The 14844-nt window shown below is 44.5% G+C and overlaps 1 protein-coding gene across 1 annotated transcript; it reads right to left on the bottom strand.

The window, feature by feature from the left end:
- Positions 1-223: 223 nt before the first annotated feature.
- Rsl24d1 (ribosomal L24 domain containing 1) lies at positions 224-12609 on the bottom strand. Its single transcript, XM_057768933.1, has 6 exons — positions 12479-12609; positions 10237-10350; positions 8617-8689; positions 6999-7062; positions 4713-4798; positions 224-3815 (listed from the first exon to the last, which is right to left on the bottom strand). The coding sequence occupies exons 1-6, from the start codon at positions 12557-12559 to the stop codon at positions 3742-3744; spliced, it is 492 nt and encodes a 163-aa protein (XP_057624916.1). The 5' UTR covers positions 12560-12609; the 3' UTR covers positions 224-3741.
- Positions 12610-14844: the final 2235 nt, after the last annotated feature.

The raw sequence follows: 14844 nt of genomic DNA, 5'->3' as shown, positions 1-14844 counted from the left end.
TATCAGATCAGAGTCCTGGAGAGAGGGCTCAGTGGTTAGGGCACTGGTTGTTCGTCCAGAGGACCCAGGGTTCAATTCCCCAATTCCAGGGATCCAATGCCCTCTTCTGCCCTCTGTGGGTACTGTACATGTGTGGTACACTGATAAAACACCCATACACATGAAATCTTTAAACAAACTCAAAAATGTTTTAATATAAAAATCAGTTCACAGTTTTTGACAGAAATACTTTATGTGAAATATTTTCCCTACACTCACTTCAGTTCGGTGCAGTCAGTTTCCCCAAGCTGACTGTTCTCAGGGCAAAGCAGTGGGCTCCCGAGTCACCAGAGTTACTCGGTTCCTGGCACTACCATTTTTGAAACACACTCACTAAAACAAAAGCAGAATATATATAGTATCCTTATTCACTTTAATAACACCAATTACAAACAGGCCATACTGTACCGATGTCTTAGCAGTTAAAAGTCCTTTCTGCTCTTGCAGAGAACCCAGTTTTGATTCCCCGTACCTATGTGGCAGTTCAGTCTGTAACTTCAGTTCCAGAGATCCAGCACCCTCTTCTGGCCTCTGTGAACAGCGGGCACACACGTGCTGCACATACATATTTATAAAATATATCCTTTTTAAAAACAGGACACTAGGACTACTGTAGTGGGGAGCTGTGGGTTGCGTTCCTGCTGCCCGGCTCCTGGCAGCCCGGCTAGCTTATGCCCTGAAATAACAACACACAAACTGTATTCTTTTAAATACTGTCTGGCCCATTATATCTTGCCTCTTCTAGACTAATTCTCACGTATTAATTTAGCCCATTTCTAATAATCTAAGTAGCACCACTAGGTGCGTTTACCGGGAAGATTCTAGCCTACGTCCATCCTGGGTGGGAGCTTCATCACATCTGCTCTGGAGAAGAGGGGCATCATGTCTGCCCCAGAGAGCAGAGCTAAGATGAGCTCACTTCCTCTTCCTCCCAGCATTCTGTTCTATTTACTCCACCTACCTAAAGGCTGGCCAATCAAATGGGCCAAGGCAATTTCTTTATTAGCCAATGACCTTCCTCCATCAGACTACTTGAGGTAGTTTCTGGCGAGCATTTCTGCACTACGCAAGTGTTCACTCTTAAGCTTATGACCCTACATCTCCAGAAGCCTCAAGTTCTTGTAATTCAACTTACTAATCAAGAAAAGAGGAAAAAAACAGGCACATAGGTCTCCCAACACTGTCCACAGGCAGATGCACATTTTCACTGCCTATAATTAAATGCAACACTGGGGGCTGGTGAGGAAGCTTAGTGGGTAAACGTGCTTGCCACCAAGCCTGGGGATCTGAGTTCATCAACTCCCTTAAGCTGTCCTCTTACCTTCACACATGTGACACACTCACCCACATGAAATAAGTAAATGTTAACAAAAACAGAAAGGTGTTAGGCATGGCACACACCTTTAATCCCAGAACTCAGGAAGCAGAAGTAGATAGAAATCTGTGAGTTCAAGGACAGCCTGGTCTACATAGGTCAGCCTAGGATACATGAGACCCTGTCTCAAAAAAAACAAGATTAGTCATTATTTTATAACAATATAATCCTAAAGATTCCTAATTTATTCTAAATGTGGTCCTATAAAATTTAATACACAAGCTTACTATTTTTAACATAGTTATAACATAAAAACTACCAAGAATTATGAATTACATATTGCCCTTTAATTAACTAATCCTACTTATAATGTGTAGGTCGTCTCTTCAAAGGAGCAGACACATGGTACTTTTGCTTAGGACCTTTAAATAGGAAAAATGGGAGAGTGGGCCCCATACCCCTCCCAGAGAACACAATAGGGCTGTTGAGCCGGGGATGTGTGTGTGTGTGTGCGTGCAGATGGCTGGCCAAGGGTGTGAGATATGAGAGCCAACCTCACCACCACCCCCATCTGCCATGTGGTGGCATAGGTGAGGGAAAGATGCCCTACTCCAACCCTCCCACCTTCATCCCTTGCCACCTGCAGCAGGTAAGAGCTGGAGCAGGGGCAAAGGAGCAGGAGAGCTGGTCCTGCACCTCACCAACTGCAGCAATTGGGAAAGTAGGCCCTGGTGGTGTGGGTGCAGGTGAGCTGGTCCCACGGGCATGAGAGCAGAACCAGCCCTGCTCCTTGCCGCCTGTAGCAATGAGTGAACTAGCCCAGGCAATGCTCAAGAGCTCACCCTGGCGGTGTCGATGAGGGAAAACTGGCAGGCTGACCAAACCATCTACCACCCAGGCCCAGAACCAGGGATGTGAGCAGGGCCACCCCAACATCTACCTCATCTATAAACTGCTAGAGCATGTGAAGGGGCCTGATGTGCAGATCCAAAGCTGCAGGACCTCCATGACACTAGCCAACAACAGGACATCCAAGAGGAGTCCCAGGGAGGGCCAGTACTGAGTGTGGTAGAAGCTAGAGGCCTTGAACCAGACCAAGGACAGTTGCAATGAACACATACAAGTAAAGATGTATGGACTAAAGGGTGTGACTCACGGGGTCACACCACACCTTCCATGATGAGACGTTTTTCTTTTGGTTTGTTCCCCCCCCCTTTCTTTTTTAATGTAAGTTTTAGTTTTTTGGGTTTTTTTTAACATTTTATTTATTTTGGGAGGTAGGCTGCAAGGATAGAATGGATATGAAGAGACAGGTAGATGAATAGAATCTGTATGCATGATGTGACATAAAAGAATCCATTTTAAAAAGTTGAAAAATATGTAGGCACTCACTTTAGAAATGGTTTTATTTATGTACAAATTAATAGGCAACATTCTTTCCATCTTTCCATTCTGTTTTCCAAAAACAAAGAGTTTTTGTTTGGCTGGGTTTTTTTTTTTTTAAGAAAATCAAAAATGCTTGGTGTGATGGTGCACACCTTTAATCCCAGCATACAGGAGGCAGAGGCAGGTAGATCTCTGTGAGATCCAGGACAGCTAAAGCTGCACAAAAGAGAGACCCTGTCTCAAAAAAAAAAAAAAAAAAAAAAAAGAAAGAAAAAAAAGAAAAGAAAAAGAAAACCACAAAACAAATTTTAAAAGGCACCAAGATTCTTCTGCTTCTAGACCATTGCTGGGCTGGAGAGAATTGGGGGTGGAGGGAGCAGAAGTCCCAACTTGGAGTTGAGCATTCTCCAAAGCAGTAACAAGGTACCATCCAGGAAGTTTATTAAGCCCCGCCCCACCCCACCCCACAAGCTGCCGACTACACAGCTGAAGCGGGGCAGACAGCCCAGCATAACTCAGCAGCACGGGGGCACTGTATGAGGCCATAATGCTACTCTAAGGAGATACTAAACAGACTAAAGCAAAACAAGAGACTGGGGTTGTCATGAGAATGGTTAGTTCCTTGCTATGACCTCTGCATCAATAACCCTAACAAATAAACTATCCTAGTGCTAGGAAAATATTACTTTATTACAAATTTCACACTAGCATAATAGTCAGTGCAGAAATGCTGCCTGGTGCCATTAAGCAACAATTCAACCATGTTATGCCCAGGGTTCACACCTTCATCTACACACAAACTTTCATGTTTCTGTGAGCATAACACAGTGAAGCAGAACATTGAGTTGAGACCCGTAATGGATGTTTTTACAGGCTGCACTGTAGAGAGAAGCACGCGAGTCACCTTTGCCTGGGGGACGTTATGTAACCAATCGATAACTTAGGGACCAACAGTCTCCACTGGTTTCCAGTGTGCACAGGGCTGGCTGCAGGCGGCACCATTAGGAAGCGCCCTCCATGTCCACATCCTCCTGTAACTGCTGTACCATTTTTTCCTCCAGCTGCTTTCCTTTGCCTTTAAAAGATGTAGCACAATGTAAGTAAATACAGTACTTACGCACGAGATTCTCCAAAGATAAACTCAAATTTAAATATAAAGGAAACATAAAGCGCAGGAACTTGAGTGTGACTCCCTACAGCAGCAGCCACTTCTAAGGACTTAGGAATACTAGTCACACCACTATTCCTCAGAGTTCCTACAAATGCAGAGCACTCTACAAACTCATCTCAAACTCCTCAAACCTTAGTGAACCATGAAAAATCACAAACAGATGCACACCCTCCATCACTCGGCTGAAGAGTCCAGAACCCAAGGCTGGGATGTGACTTCAGCTACCAGGATGCAGGGCCTCTGTTAATCCTGAGATTTGCCATAAAAAACCAATTCCATCATTTTGAGCCAAATCTGAAGCAAGTTTCTACTAAATATTAAATACTGGCCAGGTGGATGGACTCTGGCCAGGCCCACTCGTGGAAATTCCAGGCAGAGTGGTCCCCAGGCATGTTTTATAGGGGCTTATAAGAACAAACTCAAACAGCCAGAGTTTTTCCACAGGAGGCTTTGTTATTTTCTTTTTTTTTTTAAATTTACTTATTTACTATGTACACACATACCAGAGGAGGGCACCAGATCTCATTATAGATGGTAATGAGCCACCATGTGGTTGCTGGGAATTGACCTCAGGACCTCTGGAAGAGCAGCCAGTGTTCTTAACCTATGAGCCATCTCTCCAGCTAAAGGCTTTGTTATTTATTTTCTAAGAACTACAACTCCCAGCATTCCAGAAAGTTACCTGGTCCTTGGGCAGGTGGAGCTTACAGGTTAACAAGTCTTACAAAATAACTTTAGGAAGTTAGCTGGGGCCCAATTACACTAACCACAAAAATTCAGATTTTCTGTCTCTCTACTTACCTGCAAGAGGAGCCCGGATAAGATGGATGTTCTGTTTGACTTCTTTGATATCCTGAACCTTCTGTAGCTCTTTGTTTTTCTTCAACCTATGATAAAATGCATCAAAGACAAACTGCAGTGACCAAAACTTCTGATAGCTGACCTCCCAGCACAGCCACTCACTCACTGCTGACGCTGTCTGCACAGGGCACTGGCTGGACTGGACAGGGCGGCCGCCCTTCTGCTCCTTCCTGTTCTCCCACCTCCCACCCAGCAACAACTGCTGTGGGTCAAGAAGGAATCAACAGGCTCCCAAACGTGTTTATACACAAACCAAGGCAAAGTCACCTGTTGAGCCCTCACTGGCAGTCATTCTCTTCCCTAATAGTTCTGTGGAAATTATGTTCATTTTCCTAATTAAGCAAGATTTCTCTCTAGCAACCTATGCATTCACTGCACCCACTGTACCTGGGGTGGTGCAAGGGGGGTTCAATGTGCATCTGCCAACAGAATGCGGTCTGACTGCGGGCTCAGAGCTCATTTCCACGGCACAGACACAAAGCTCTACCGCACGAGGCGGTCTCCCAACTGCCACTGTGTGTCCCTCCCCCTCACAGAGCACAGTCTCCATGCTGTGTAGCGTTGTTAATTATTCAGAAATTACAGGAGCATAAAACACTTAACGACATTCATCAGAAATGCTAAAAGAGCTGTTCAAACATCCATGCTCACCTTCTGAGGTGCCAGAACACTGCCACAGCAGCCTCTTTACTAAGACTTCCGCTGGGTTCAGATTTAAAACTACTTTTGGACAATGACACGGCTCAGGGGTAGAAGCTCTTGCTGACAAGCCTAACTGTTCAATCCCTTGGACCCACAGAGAGTAAAAAAGAACCAACTCCTGCAGGGTATTCTCTGAGTTCCACATACACACTATGGCATGTTCACACACCACAGTCTGCACAGGCATGAACAATTAAAAAAAAAAATGAGGCTGGTTGTAGTGGCATACTCCTTTAATCCCAGCACTCGTGAAGTAGAGGTAGGAGAATCTGACTTCCATGTCATCGAGAGCTACACAGTAAGACCCCATCTCAAAGAAAAAAGGAAAGAAAGAAGCTAGAGATGGCTGAGTGATTAAGAGCACTAGCTGCTCTTGCAGAGACCCGAGGCTCAGTTCCCATCTCCCGCATGGTGGCCCGCACTGTCTGTAACTCCAGTTCCAGAGCTGATGCCTTTTGCTTAAAGTGCAGTGCACACACAGTGCACATAAACACACGAGGCAACACACTCCTACAAAAATCAACTTTTTAAAAAAAATTAGTAACTGATAAAAGTGAATTTTCCTGCTCTCAAGACAGGAATTAGCTCCTCTAAAGCTAATTAATCCCTTGCTGGGACAGGGAAAGCATGTGAACTCTGAAGTTCTTGCTGTCCACAACAAAGAACTAAAAAAATGAAGATGACTTGTCAACTTGAACTAGGAGAGCCTGAGGAACCCCCACTGGTCAAATGTGGGTCATGTAGAACATCAAGATGAATCACAGCCCATTAAACACCACAGGATTCCATGAGCACAGATCCAATATGTTTACATGAATAGAGGAGAGATTCTGAAGGTGGTAAAAAGGGAAAGCCATTTTATAGGAGAAAAAGTTCCACACTGCCTGAGGTCAGACTCTCCTAGGGAGGCCAAAAACAAGAACAAGACTGAGGAGTAACAAGCTTTTTCCAGAATCTGTTCCACATCAATTACCAAGGAAAGAACAACTGTTAGGGAGAGACCCAGAGACACCACTGTAACCAGAGTCAGAGGTAACAGTGACAGGACACGTGAGCAAGGACACTGTGGTGACTGGCACTCCTTTCAAGTACACCTACCTAAATCTAGCCAGACAAAACCCCATGAAGAAACGTTCTATCCAACAACCTGATCACTATGGACTCTTCAGAAAACGTCTGGGCCTTTAAGACAGAGCAGTCCAACGAGCTTACTGTGTGGGAAGTGGAAGCAGGCTCTGCTGGTTATAACAGTCCTGAATCACACCATGTTTAGGTGAGGAAGAGTCTTACACAGGACGGATAACCACACAAAAAGGCACAAAAAGTAGGAAGCACAATGTCTTCAGCTCGCTGTCCTAGGGGCAGCGATAAAGTGAATGTAAAATGCAGAGAAAATATACAAGTGTTCACCATACTATTCTTCCTACACTTTTATAAGTATGAAGTTATATCAAAATAAAAAGGGGTTTAAAAACACCAGTGCCTTTAGAAATCTTGTAATTATTCCTCTACAAATATACATACCTGTTCATTATAAACTTAGCCTGCCGTTTCTGTTTGATCTCTTCAACCCTCTTCATTGCATCAACTAAAAACAAAATTACAAGTCAGCAATTTACGCACATTCAGGCAGTATGATTATAACAATTACATTAAATACTTTTGCATGACTTTGGCTTAAATGAAAAATTTCAACACGAGCCGGGCGGTGGTGGCGCACGCCTTTAATCCCAGCACTCGGGAGGCAGAGGGAGGCGGATCTCTGTGAGTTCGAGACCAGCCTGGTCTACAAGAGCTAGTTCCAGGACAGGCTCCAAAACCACAGAGAAACCCTCTCTCAAAAAACCAAAAAAAAAAAAAAAAAAATTCAATACGAAACAATCGCCGTGACAGAGCTATAGGTATGAGGTGTTGGCTGCACCCACTACTCAGGTCTGTTAAGTGCATAAGGCAGTTCAGGTAACAATGTTAGACTCCCACACTGTCTACACAAACACTTCTGAAAACTCTGTTTCTAGGATTCAATACAAAAGATGAACAGAACCCAGACAGGAAGAAAAGCAGAACCATACTGCTTCTTACAGCATTTCCAATGGAGGAATGAGCCTGGAACACCTGAACCAGACAGCAAGGAACGGAAACAAGAGTTTCCGAAAGAGGACAGGACCTGTGTATGGTCTGCAAGCCGACGGCTGCATTAAAGCGCTATGGTAAGAAGGCAGAGCAGAGGACCTGTTACACACAAAAGTACTACAGCCTAAGAGTTCATATGGTGGACATCTAGAACACCAGCACTCAGAAGGCCAAGCCTGTGAGCCAAGGCCAGCCATGGCTTCACACCAAGATCCTCTTAAAAAATGAAAAGAAGGAATTAAGTTTTATAATACTTATCCTCCCTTCAATTGAAGTCTCTGCCTACTTCAAGGAGAAAAAAAGACAAGTGCTGAATAGTACAGCTTTTAATTTTGGGCCTGCAACGTCAGATATTTACCCAGACAAGTAGCACACCCTTAAAATCTGCACTGATGGGCTTAAGTGCAGTACCTGTTCATCTTTTTTTTTTTTTTTTTTTTTTTTTGGTTTTTCGAGACAGGGTTTCTCTGTGGTTTTGGAGCCTGTCCTGGAACTAGCTCTTGTAGACCAGGCTGGTCTCGAACTCACAGAGATCCGCCTGCCTCTGCCTCCCGAGTGCTGGGATTAAAGGCGTGCGCCACCACCGCCCGGCTTGTACCTGTTCATCTTAAGACAAGGCATGACCTGACCCCGGAGCAGCCGCTCTAGACTGGCAACGCATACTACATCTGTGTATTTCCTAGCTGGGTCTTGCCTCACCCACCGAAACATTTCCCTTATTTATTCTTTCAGAACTTGGTGGTTTTTATTTTGGGTGGGTACTGCAAGTTTAATAATTAAATTATTTTTATATGGATATACCAGTCAATTTCTGATGTATCCAAATTCAGTCAAATTCTAAAAAGAATTTGGAATAGCTTACAGTAAAAGACAAACACCAACAGGACCATTAACATGGGATGAAAAAGAGCCGAGCAAGGAGGCAAGTTTAGTATTCATACAAGGCAGCATTTAACGTTACCGAATGGTCACAACAGCCTCCCTGATACTCCCCACCCCCGAGACTTACTAGTTTTATTCCACAGCTCTCGCTGGTATTTCACAGGTTCATTTCTACGTTTTTCAAATTCAAATGAGTTGTCCTAGAAGATGGTACAGAAGGTTGTTAAGAGGGTAGTAAGCAATCATTGTTTAAAATATGCTCCTTTTCACAAAAATAAGTAGTCGAATATTAAGACGCCCTCCCCCTAATACTAGGGAGTACCAGCTCTCAACTAGCTGAAAACAGCTCAGATTCTGAGGAAATGGGGGACTCTCAGAGGGAGAGGAAGACCATTCCCTCCTTCAGGAGGGATCAAACAACCACGAAAATTACAAACAAACTGAAAAGGCTTCCCCAGTCTCCCAGCTCCCTATGAGAATCAGCCAGCAACCTCCATCATTTGAACCATTTTCCTTACATGGAAAGTCAAACACCAGCCGCGTGTGGTGATGCACACCTTTAATCCCAGCACTCGGGAGGCAGAGGCAGGTGGATCTCTGTGAGTTCGAGACCAGCCTGGTCTACAGAGTGAGTTCCAGGACAGGCTCAAGCTACAGAGAAACCCTGTCTTGATACACACACACACACACACACACGTTAAACACCAAGAATTCAAATTGTTTCCACCTAAGAAAGAGCCTGTTACAGTGAAAGAGTGTGAAACTACACACCTACAGGTTGTAACCTTTACCTTGTGTGGCTCTGGACCCTCCAAATGGGTATATTTTAATAGTTATAAGCATTAATCCCAAGACATGCAAAACAGTTTGAAAAAGCTGCCCATATTCCTTGGCTTGCAAATGAATATCAACCCCACACTGGCTATGTCGTTTACAAACGTTCAGCTCACAATGTGCTCAGCAGTGAAGTAAGGCAGCTGGCGGGAGGTGGAGGAAGGTGGCACCTCGCTCTCTGGCCTTAATGGTATCATGTTTCTTCACCCACACTAAACATTATCTTTTAAATTAACTGTGATTTGGCCTCCCATCCTACACAACATGCAGTTGTATTCACTGGACAGCTCTGATATTAAGAACCAGGGATGACAGAAAGGGAGGAGAGGGGTCCCAGGGTAGGGGAGGCAACATCCAGAGTGGTACAATAACTTAAACATCTTTCTCCAGCAAAGGACAGCTACAGCTTCCATCTTCTCCCTCTTCAGAGACCAAAAGTGCGCAAGTTTCAAGAGATCCTGGCATCAAATCTTTCAAGGTGTCCCCTTAGCCCTCAGCATCCCCTATACCTACTAGCTAGCTTCTGTTCTCTGACAGAGCCCAACCAAGGACACGCAGAAACTGCTAACATTTGTTCCAAACCTCACCTGTGCCTTAGTGCTACTCAGGAGCACAATAGCTCTTCTCCCAAACACCTCTCAATCTTTAAAGGGCAAATTCCACTTCATCCAACACATTTAAATGATTTTTTTCCCCTTTTCTTTCCAAAGACCAAAACAATTTTGTCAAGATTTAAAAAAAAAAAAAAAAAAAAAAAAAAAAAAAAAAAAAGCTGGGGTTGGCAATTTTCCCCTCAATTTTAGGATCACATGAGAATGAGAGACTGCACGGCCAAATAAAATAAAGCACTCACAACCACGTGGCAGGACCCCATGATCAGGCTGGGCAACCCTCGACCCTCTTTTGTACTCACCACCGTGAGCTCCTTGCCAGCTGCCTTCCGGAAGGCTTTAGTCCACCTGACCTTGCGTGGATTCCGCTTCTTCTTGAAGTTTCTATGACACTTGGATTTGCAAAATCGGAACACCTATTAAGACATTCAAAGTTAAAACAATGGAGTCAACAACAAAAATGTTTCTGTCAGGATACACCTCCTAGCCAGCCAACAAGAATTGCTGTAAAATCCAAGACGTGTCAATGGTTCTCATGCGCAACTGCTGACAACACCAAGAAGCACATGAGACAGCAGAGCAGAAGGAAACTCAGTGCTGGGTGGGTGTCAAACACATCCCTGACGACAGCGAAAACTCCTGAGAGAAGAGACTGAAACTTCCACTGACCTAAGTGAAGGAACGACTCTGAGAAGTTCCTTAAATCCCTTCTCAGAATCGTACTCCTGGGGCTGGAGAGATGGCTCAGTGGTTAAGAGCATTGCCTGCTCTTCCAAAGGTCCTGAGTTCAATTCCCAGCAACCACATGGTGGCTCACAACCATCTGAAATGAGGTCTGGTGCCCTCTTCTGGCCTGCAGACATACACACAGACAGAACATTGTATACATAATAAATAAATAAATATTTAAAAAAAAAAAAAAGAATCATACTCCTACAACCCTAGGGGCTGACTTCTGAGCCACGCTGAATCCTTCTGGCTGAAAGCACAAAATATTTTCAAAAATAAAACTGTTAACAGGTCATTTTTCCTCTTCTTTTTCGCTATTTTATCATTAACAATGAGCTCTGCAGCGAACTGCTTGTTTGCTGTTGTTCTGAAAGAAAGTCTTACTGTGAAGTCCAGGCTGGCCTGTAACTCGGAATCCTCCTCCCCCAGCCTCCTACCCGCTCAGATTATGAACACTTGCTCCCATGCTGTGTGCTGGACGTGATCACATCCACAGATCTAAGGCAGAGTCTTCACTGCTTTAATTCTCCCTCTTCATCCCAAAGCAGCACCAACTTTCAGCTTACTAACACTTCAATGTGGTTTTGAAATGGACAGTAAGGCTTTTCCAAGTCTAGGCCAAATTATTTTATTACCTATAACGTCTTTAAAAATAAGGCAAGCTGTGTGCCTGTGGAAGAACCATGAAAAGTAGCCTTTGAGGTTAACTGGGTTCTAGCTGTGAACACTAATCATAACTAAAGTGTGTGACCCAGTGACACCAGCTGAAAAGAAAAATATGAACTACATAAACTAAGAAAGCCTGTACACACCAGGTGGTGGTGGCGCAGGCCTTTAATCCCAGCACCTGGGAGGCGGAGGCAGGTGGATCTCTGTGAGTTCGAGGCCAGCCTGGTCTACAAGAGCTAGTTCCAGGACAGCTAGGGTTGTTATACAGAGAAATCTTGTCTCGAGAAAACAAAAACAAAAAAACACACACACAAAAAAAAGAAAAGAAAAGAACCCAGCAATAGGGGAAGAGAGGGTATCCGATTCAAATGAGACCAGAGTACATTATTACGTACACGCAATTCTGAGAGTTAGAGGAATGGGATTCACTCCCAATTAAGAGGGTAAATGCATGTACTATGTAAGGAGCCCTGTCACAACTTCACCCTCTATACTGTTCACATTAACACTCCCACCCCAAGCCTTTGTCATTTACACTCCAATTCTTTTTTGAGACTCTACTGTTCTGTTCTGCACCTCTTATTCAAATAAGGCAATTTCCTACATAGGATGCTCTCTCCCCTCGCATGCCGAAATCGAAACACAGAACTCGGAGGAAATGAACCGGTGTAGCCAGGAGGGGTGCGTGCTCCGTGGCTTCCTGAACTTGAGAAGTCAGTCAAGGCGTCAAGAACTGAAACCTTGTCCTTCACAAGTTTGGACCGTCCCTTGTCGGCTAAAGAAGGTTTTGCTCCCGAAGGTCTGACAAACTGGGAAAGTGAAGGTCGCGAGGAAGCCAGTTCCCCAAAGACTATCCATTCGGAGTCTCTCCTAGCTCACCTTCAACAATACAGAACTCTTATGAGGTCGCAGGCACCAAGTCCATTAACCTCTCCAGACACTCCTACCTCCAGCCGCTCCCTGTGCGGTCGGAAAGCAGCAGAAAGCCTGCCTGAGCCTGCTGCGTTCTACCGAGTTCCTAACCCTACGGCAAGCCGAGGCCCAGACTCCCAGCCCAGGCCACCCCGCGGAGCCACGAACCCGGCGCGAGCCGCACGCTCCCGCCCCCAGCCGTCGTCGGAGGCGCGCGGGCCACCGCCGCCTCACCTTGCAGTCGTTGCGGACGAACATCATGCCGTGGCCAGGGTAGATCGGCCCGGAACAGAAATAACATTTCTCGATCCTCATGTTGACTCCGCGTGGGCCCCACCTCCCAGGCGCCGAACTTAAAAGGAAGTGATGCAATCCGTCACGTCCTAGGCGCCGGAAGCAATTTTCTGACCCGACCGGAAGTGGTCCTTGGAATGCGCGCTGTACGTGAAGGCGCCTCTGGACGGACGCGTGCGTAGCAGCATCCTCGCCCTGCACAGCTTCAGAGGCTGTATTCTGCATCCGGGTTTTTTTAGTCTGTGGGCCTGACCATCTTCTATACCTGCTCACCCAGTGATGGAATTTTTCCATGTATACTCATGTTATTGTGGTTTGTGCTTTGCCATGAGTACGCTCCTCACGCCGGAATATGGCCAAGGTCTCCGTTACCCCAGGCTTGTCTTCCCCAAATGGCTTGGCAGAAGTAACGCAGAGAGAACCTCCCTCCCCAGCCTCGGGACACAAACCTAGTGAAAGTTAGGATAACTTGAGCAAGTGATTCTCTCCCCGCACCATGTGGATCCCAGGGATTGAGCTCGGGTCCCTTATCCTGATTTTGTATTTTTGAAAGAGGGTCTCACTTTGCATAGTCTGGGACTGGCTCTGTAAACCAAGCAGGCCTTGAGTAGAGATATGCCTGCCTCTGCCTTCCTATTGGTCGGATTAAAGGGGTTTTTTGACCTGTATTTTATATGTTCTTGCATGCAGTGAATAAGAAGGAACTATTTTTCCTTACCATCGCACTGAGGCTCTTCACCAAAACGTTATACAGGATGTGTTTCTACACACATCAGTATGGCTAAAATAAAGAAAAATAGTGCCACAATGAAGCAGTAGGACTATTGGGTTAGTTTTCCAAATAAGCACAAATCCATGTAGAAGAAAATGCAAATTCTAACAGATTAATTACCTCAAACTTCTGATTATCCTCCAAAATAGTTTTGAAACTATTTTTCTTCTAGAGCATTTTCTAAACTACAGTTTGGGTTTTCTTTTTACAATTATTTAATATTATATTGATAAAAATTTTAGTCTGACAATGTCTTTTATTAAAGATTTATTTATTATGTATTCAGTGTACTGCCTGCACACAAGAGGGAACCAGGTTTCATTATAGATGGTTATGAACAACCATGTGGTTGCTGGGAATTGAACTCAAGACCTCTGAAAGAGCAGTCAAAGCTCTTAACTTTTGATCCATCTCTCCAGCCCCCAACAATTTTTTTAAGAAAGAAGTGAAGCCAGGCAATGGTGGCGCACGCCTTTAATCCCAATACTCGGGAGGCAGAGGCAGGCGGATCTCTGTGAGTTCGAGACCAGCCTGGTCTACAGAGTAGTTCCAGGACAGGCTCCAAAGCCACAGAGAAACCCTGTCTCAAAAAACCAAAAAAAAAAAAAAAAAAAAAAGAAGTAAATTTTAATATCTTGATTTAATAACAGTATACATTAATATATTAATTAGCATTAGATTTATAGGACTGCAGTTTTTTGGTTTTTTGTTGTTTTGTTTTGTTTTGGTGTTTCAAGACAGGGTTTCTCTGGAGCTTTTGGAGACTGTCTTAGCTCTTGTAGACCAGGCACGCCTCAAACTCACAAAGATCTACCTGCTTCTGCCTCTCGAGTACTGGGACTAAAGGCATGCGCCTTTTAGGCCCAGTTTAGGACTGCAATTTTTATTCCTGAGAAATGCAATTTAAAACTTGCTTTTTAGTCATAGTGCTTCGTTGCAACAATAGAAACCCTAACTAAGACAGGGACAAAAGTACTGGCAGATGTAATCAAAGTCCATGTTATTAAATGAAACCCATTTATACTATTTATACAAGGTAAAAGCTATAGTTGTTACGGTTTTAAATCTCTAGAATTGGCCAGATGCCAATAATCCCATCATTTAGGAGGTAAAGACAGGTAGACCAAGAGATCAGACTCAGAAAGTCAAGCCACGGTGGCACATGCCTTTAATCTCAGCACTTGGGAGGCAGAGGCAGGTGGATCTCTGAGTTTGAGGCCAGCCTGGTCTACAAGAGCTAGTTCCAGGAAAGACTCCAAAACTACAGAGAAACTCTGTTTGGAAAAAAGAGTTCAGGGTCAGTTGGGTGGTGTCTCCAGGACTCAGGAGACAGAGACAGGCAGATTTGAGTTCAAAGTCAGCTTGTCCTACAGACCAGGTTACAGAAAGGCCAGTGCTACACAGAGAGCCTGTCTCAAAACAAAAAGTTGAGCTTCATCTGCAGCTACAGGAGTTCAATGCCTGTTAATGTTTCCATGAACTATACATAAAAATGTGATGTCATGGTCTATGACTTTAATCCCAGCATAGGCAG

Source organism: Chionomys nivalis, chromosome 4 (genome assembly GCF_950005125.1).
Source record: "Chionomys nivalis chromosome 4, mChiNiv1.1, whole genome shotgun sequence".
Classification (NCBI taxonomy): domain Eukaryota; kingdom Metazoa; phylum Chordata; class Mammalia; order Rodentia; family Cricetidae; genus Chionomys; species Chionomys nivalis.
This window is presented reverse-complemented; position numbering and strand designations above follow the sequence as displayed.

Coding starts and splice junctions, on each gene's coding strand:
- Rsl24d1 (XM_057768933.1), bottom strand. CDS start 12,559: ATGAGGATCGAGAAATGTTATTTCTGTTCCGGGCCGATCTACCCTGGC. Junction 10,351..12,478: donor TCGTCCGCAACGACTGCAAG/GTGAGGCGGCGG, acceptor ATGTCTTAATAG/GTGTTCCGATTTTGCAAATC. Junction 8,690..10,236: donor CTGGCAAGGAGCTCACGGTG/GTGAGTACAAAA, acceptor ACCATCTTCTAG/GACAACTCATTTGAATTTGA.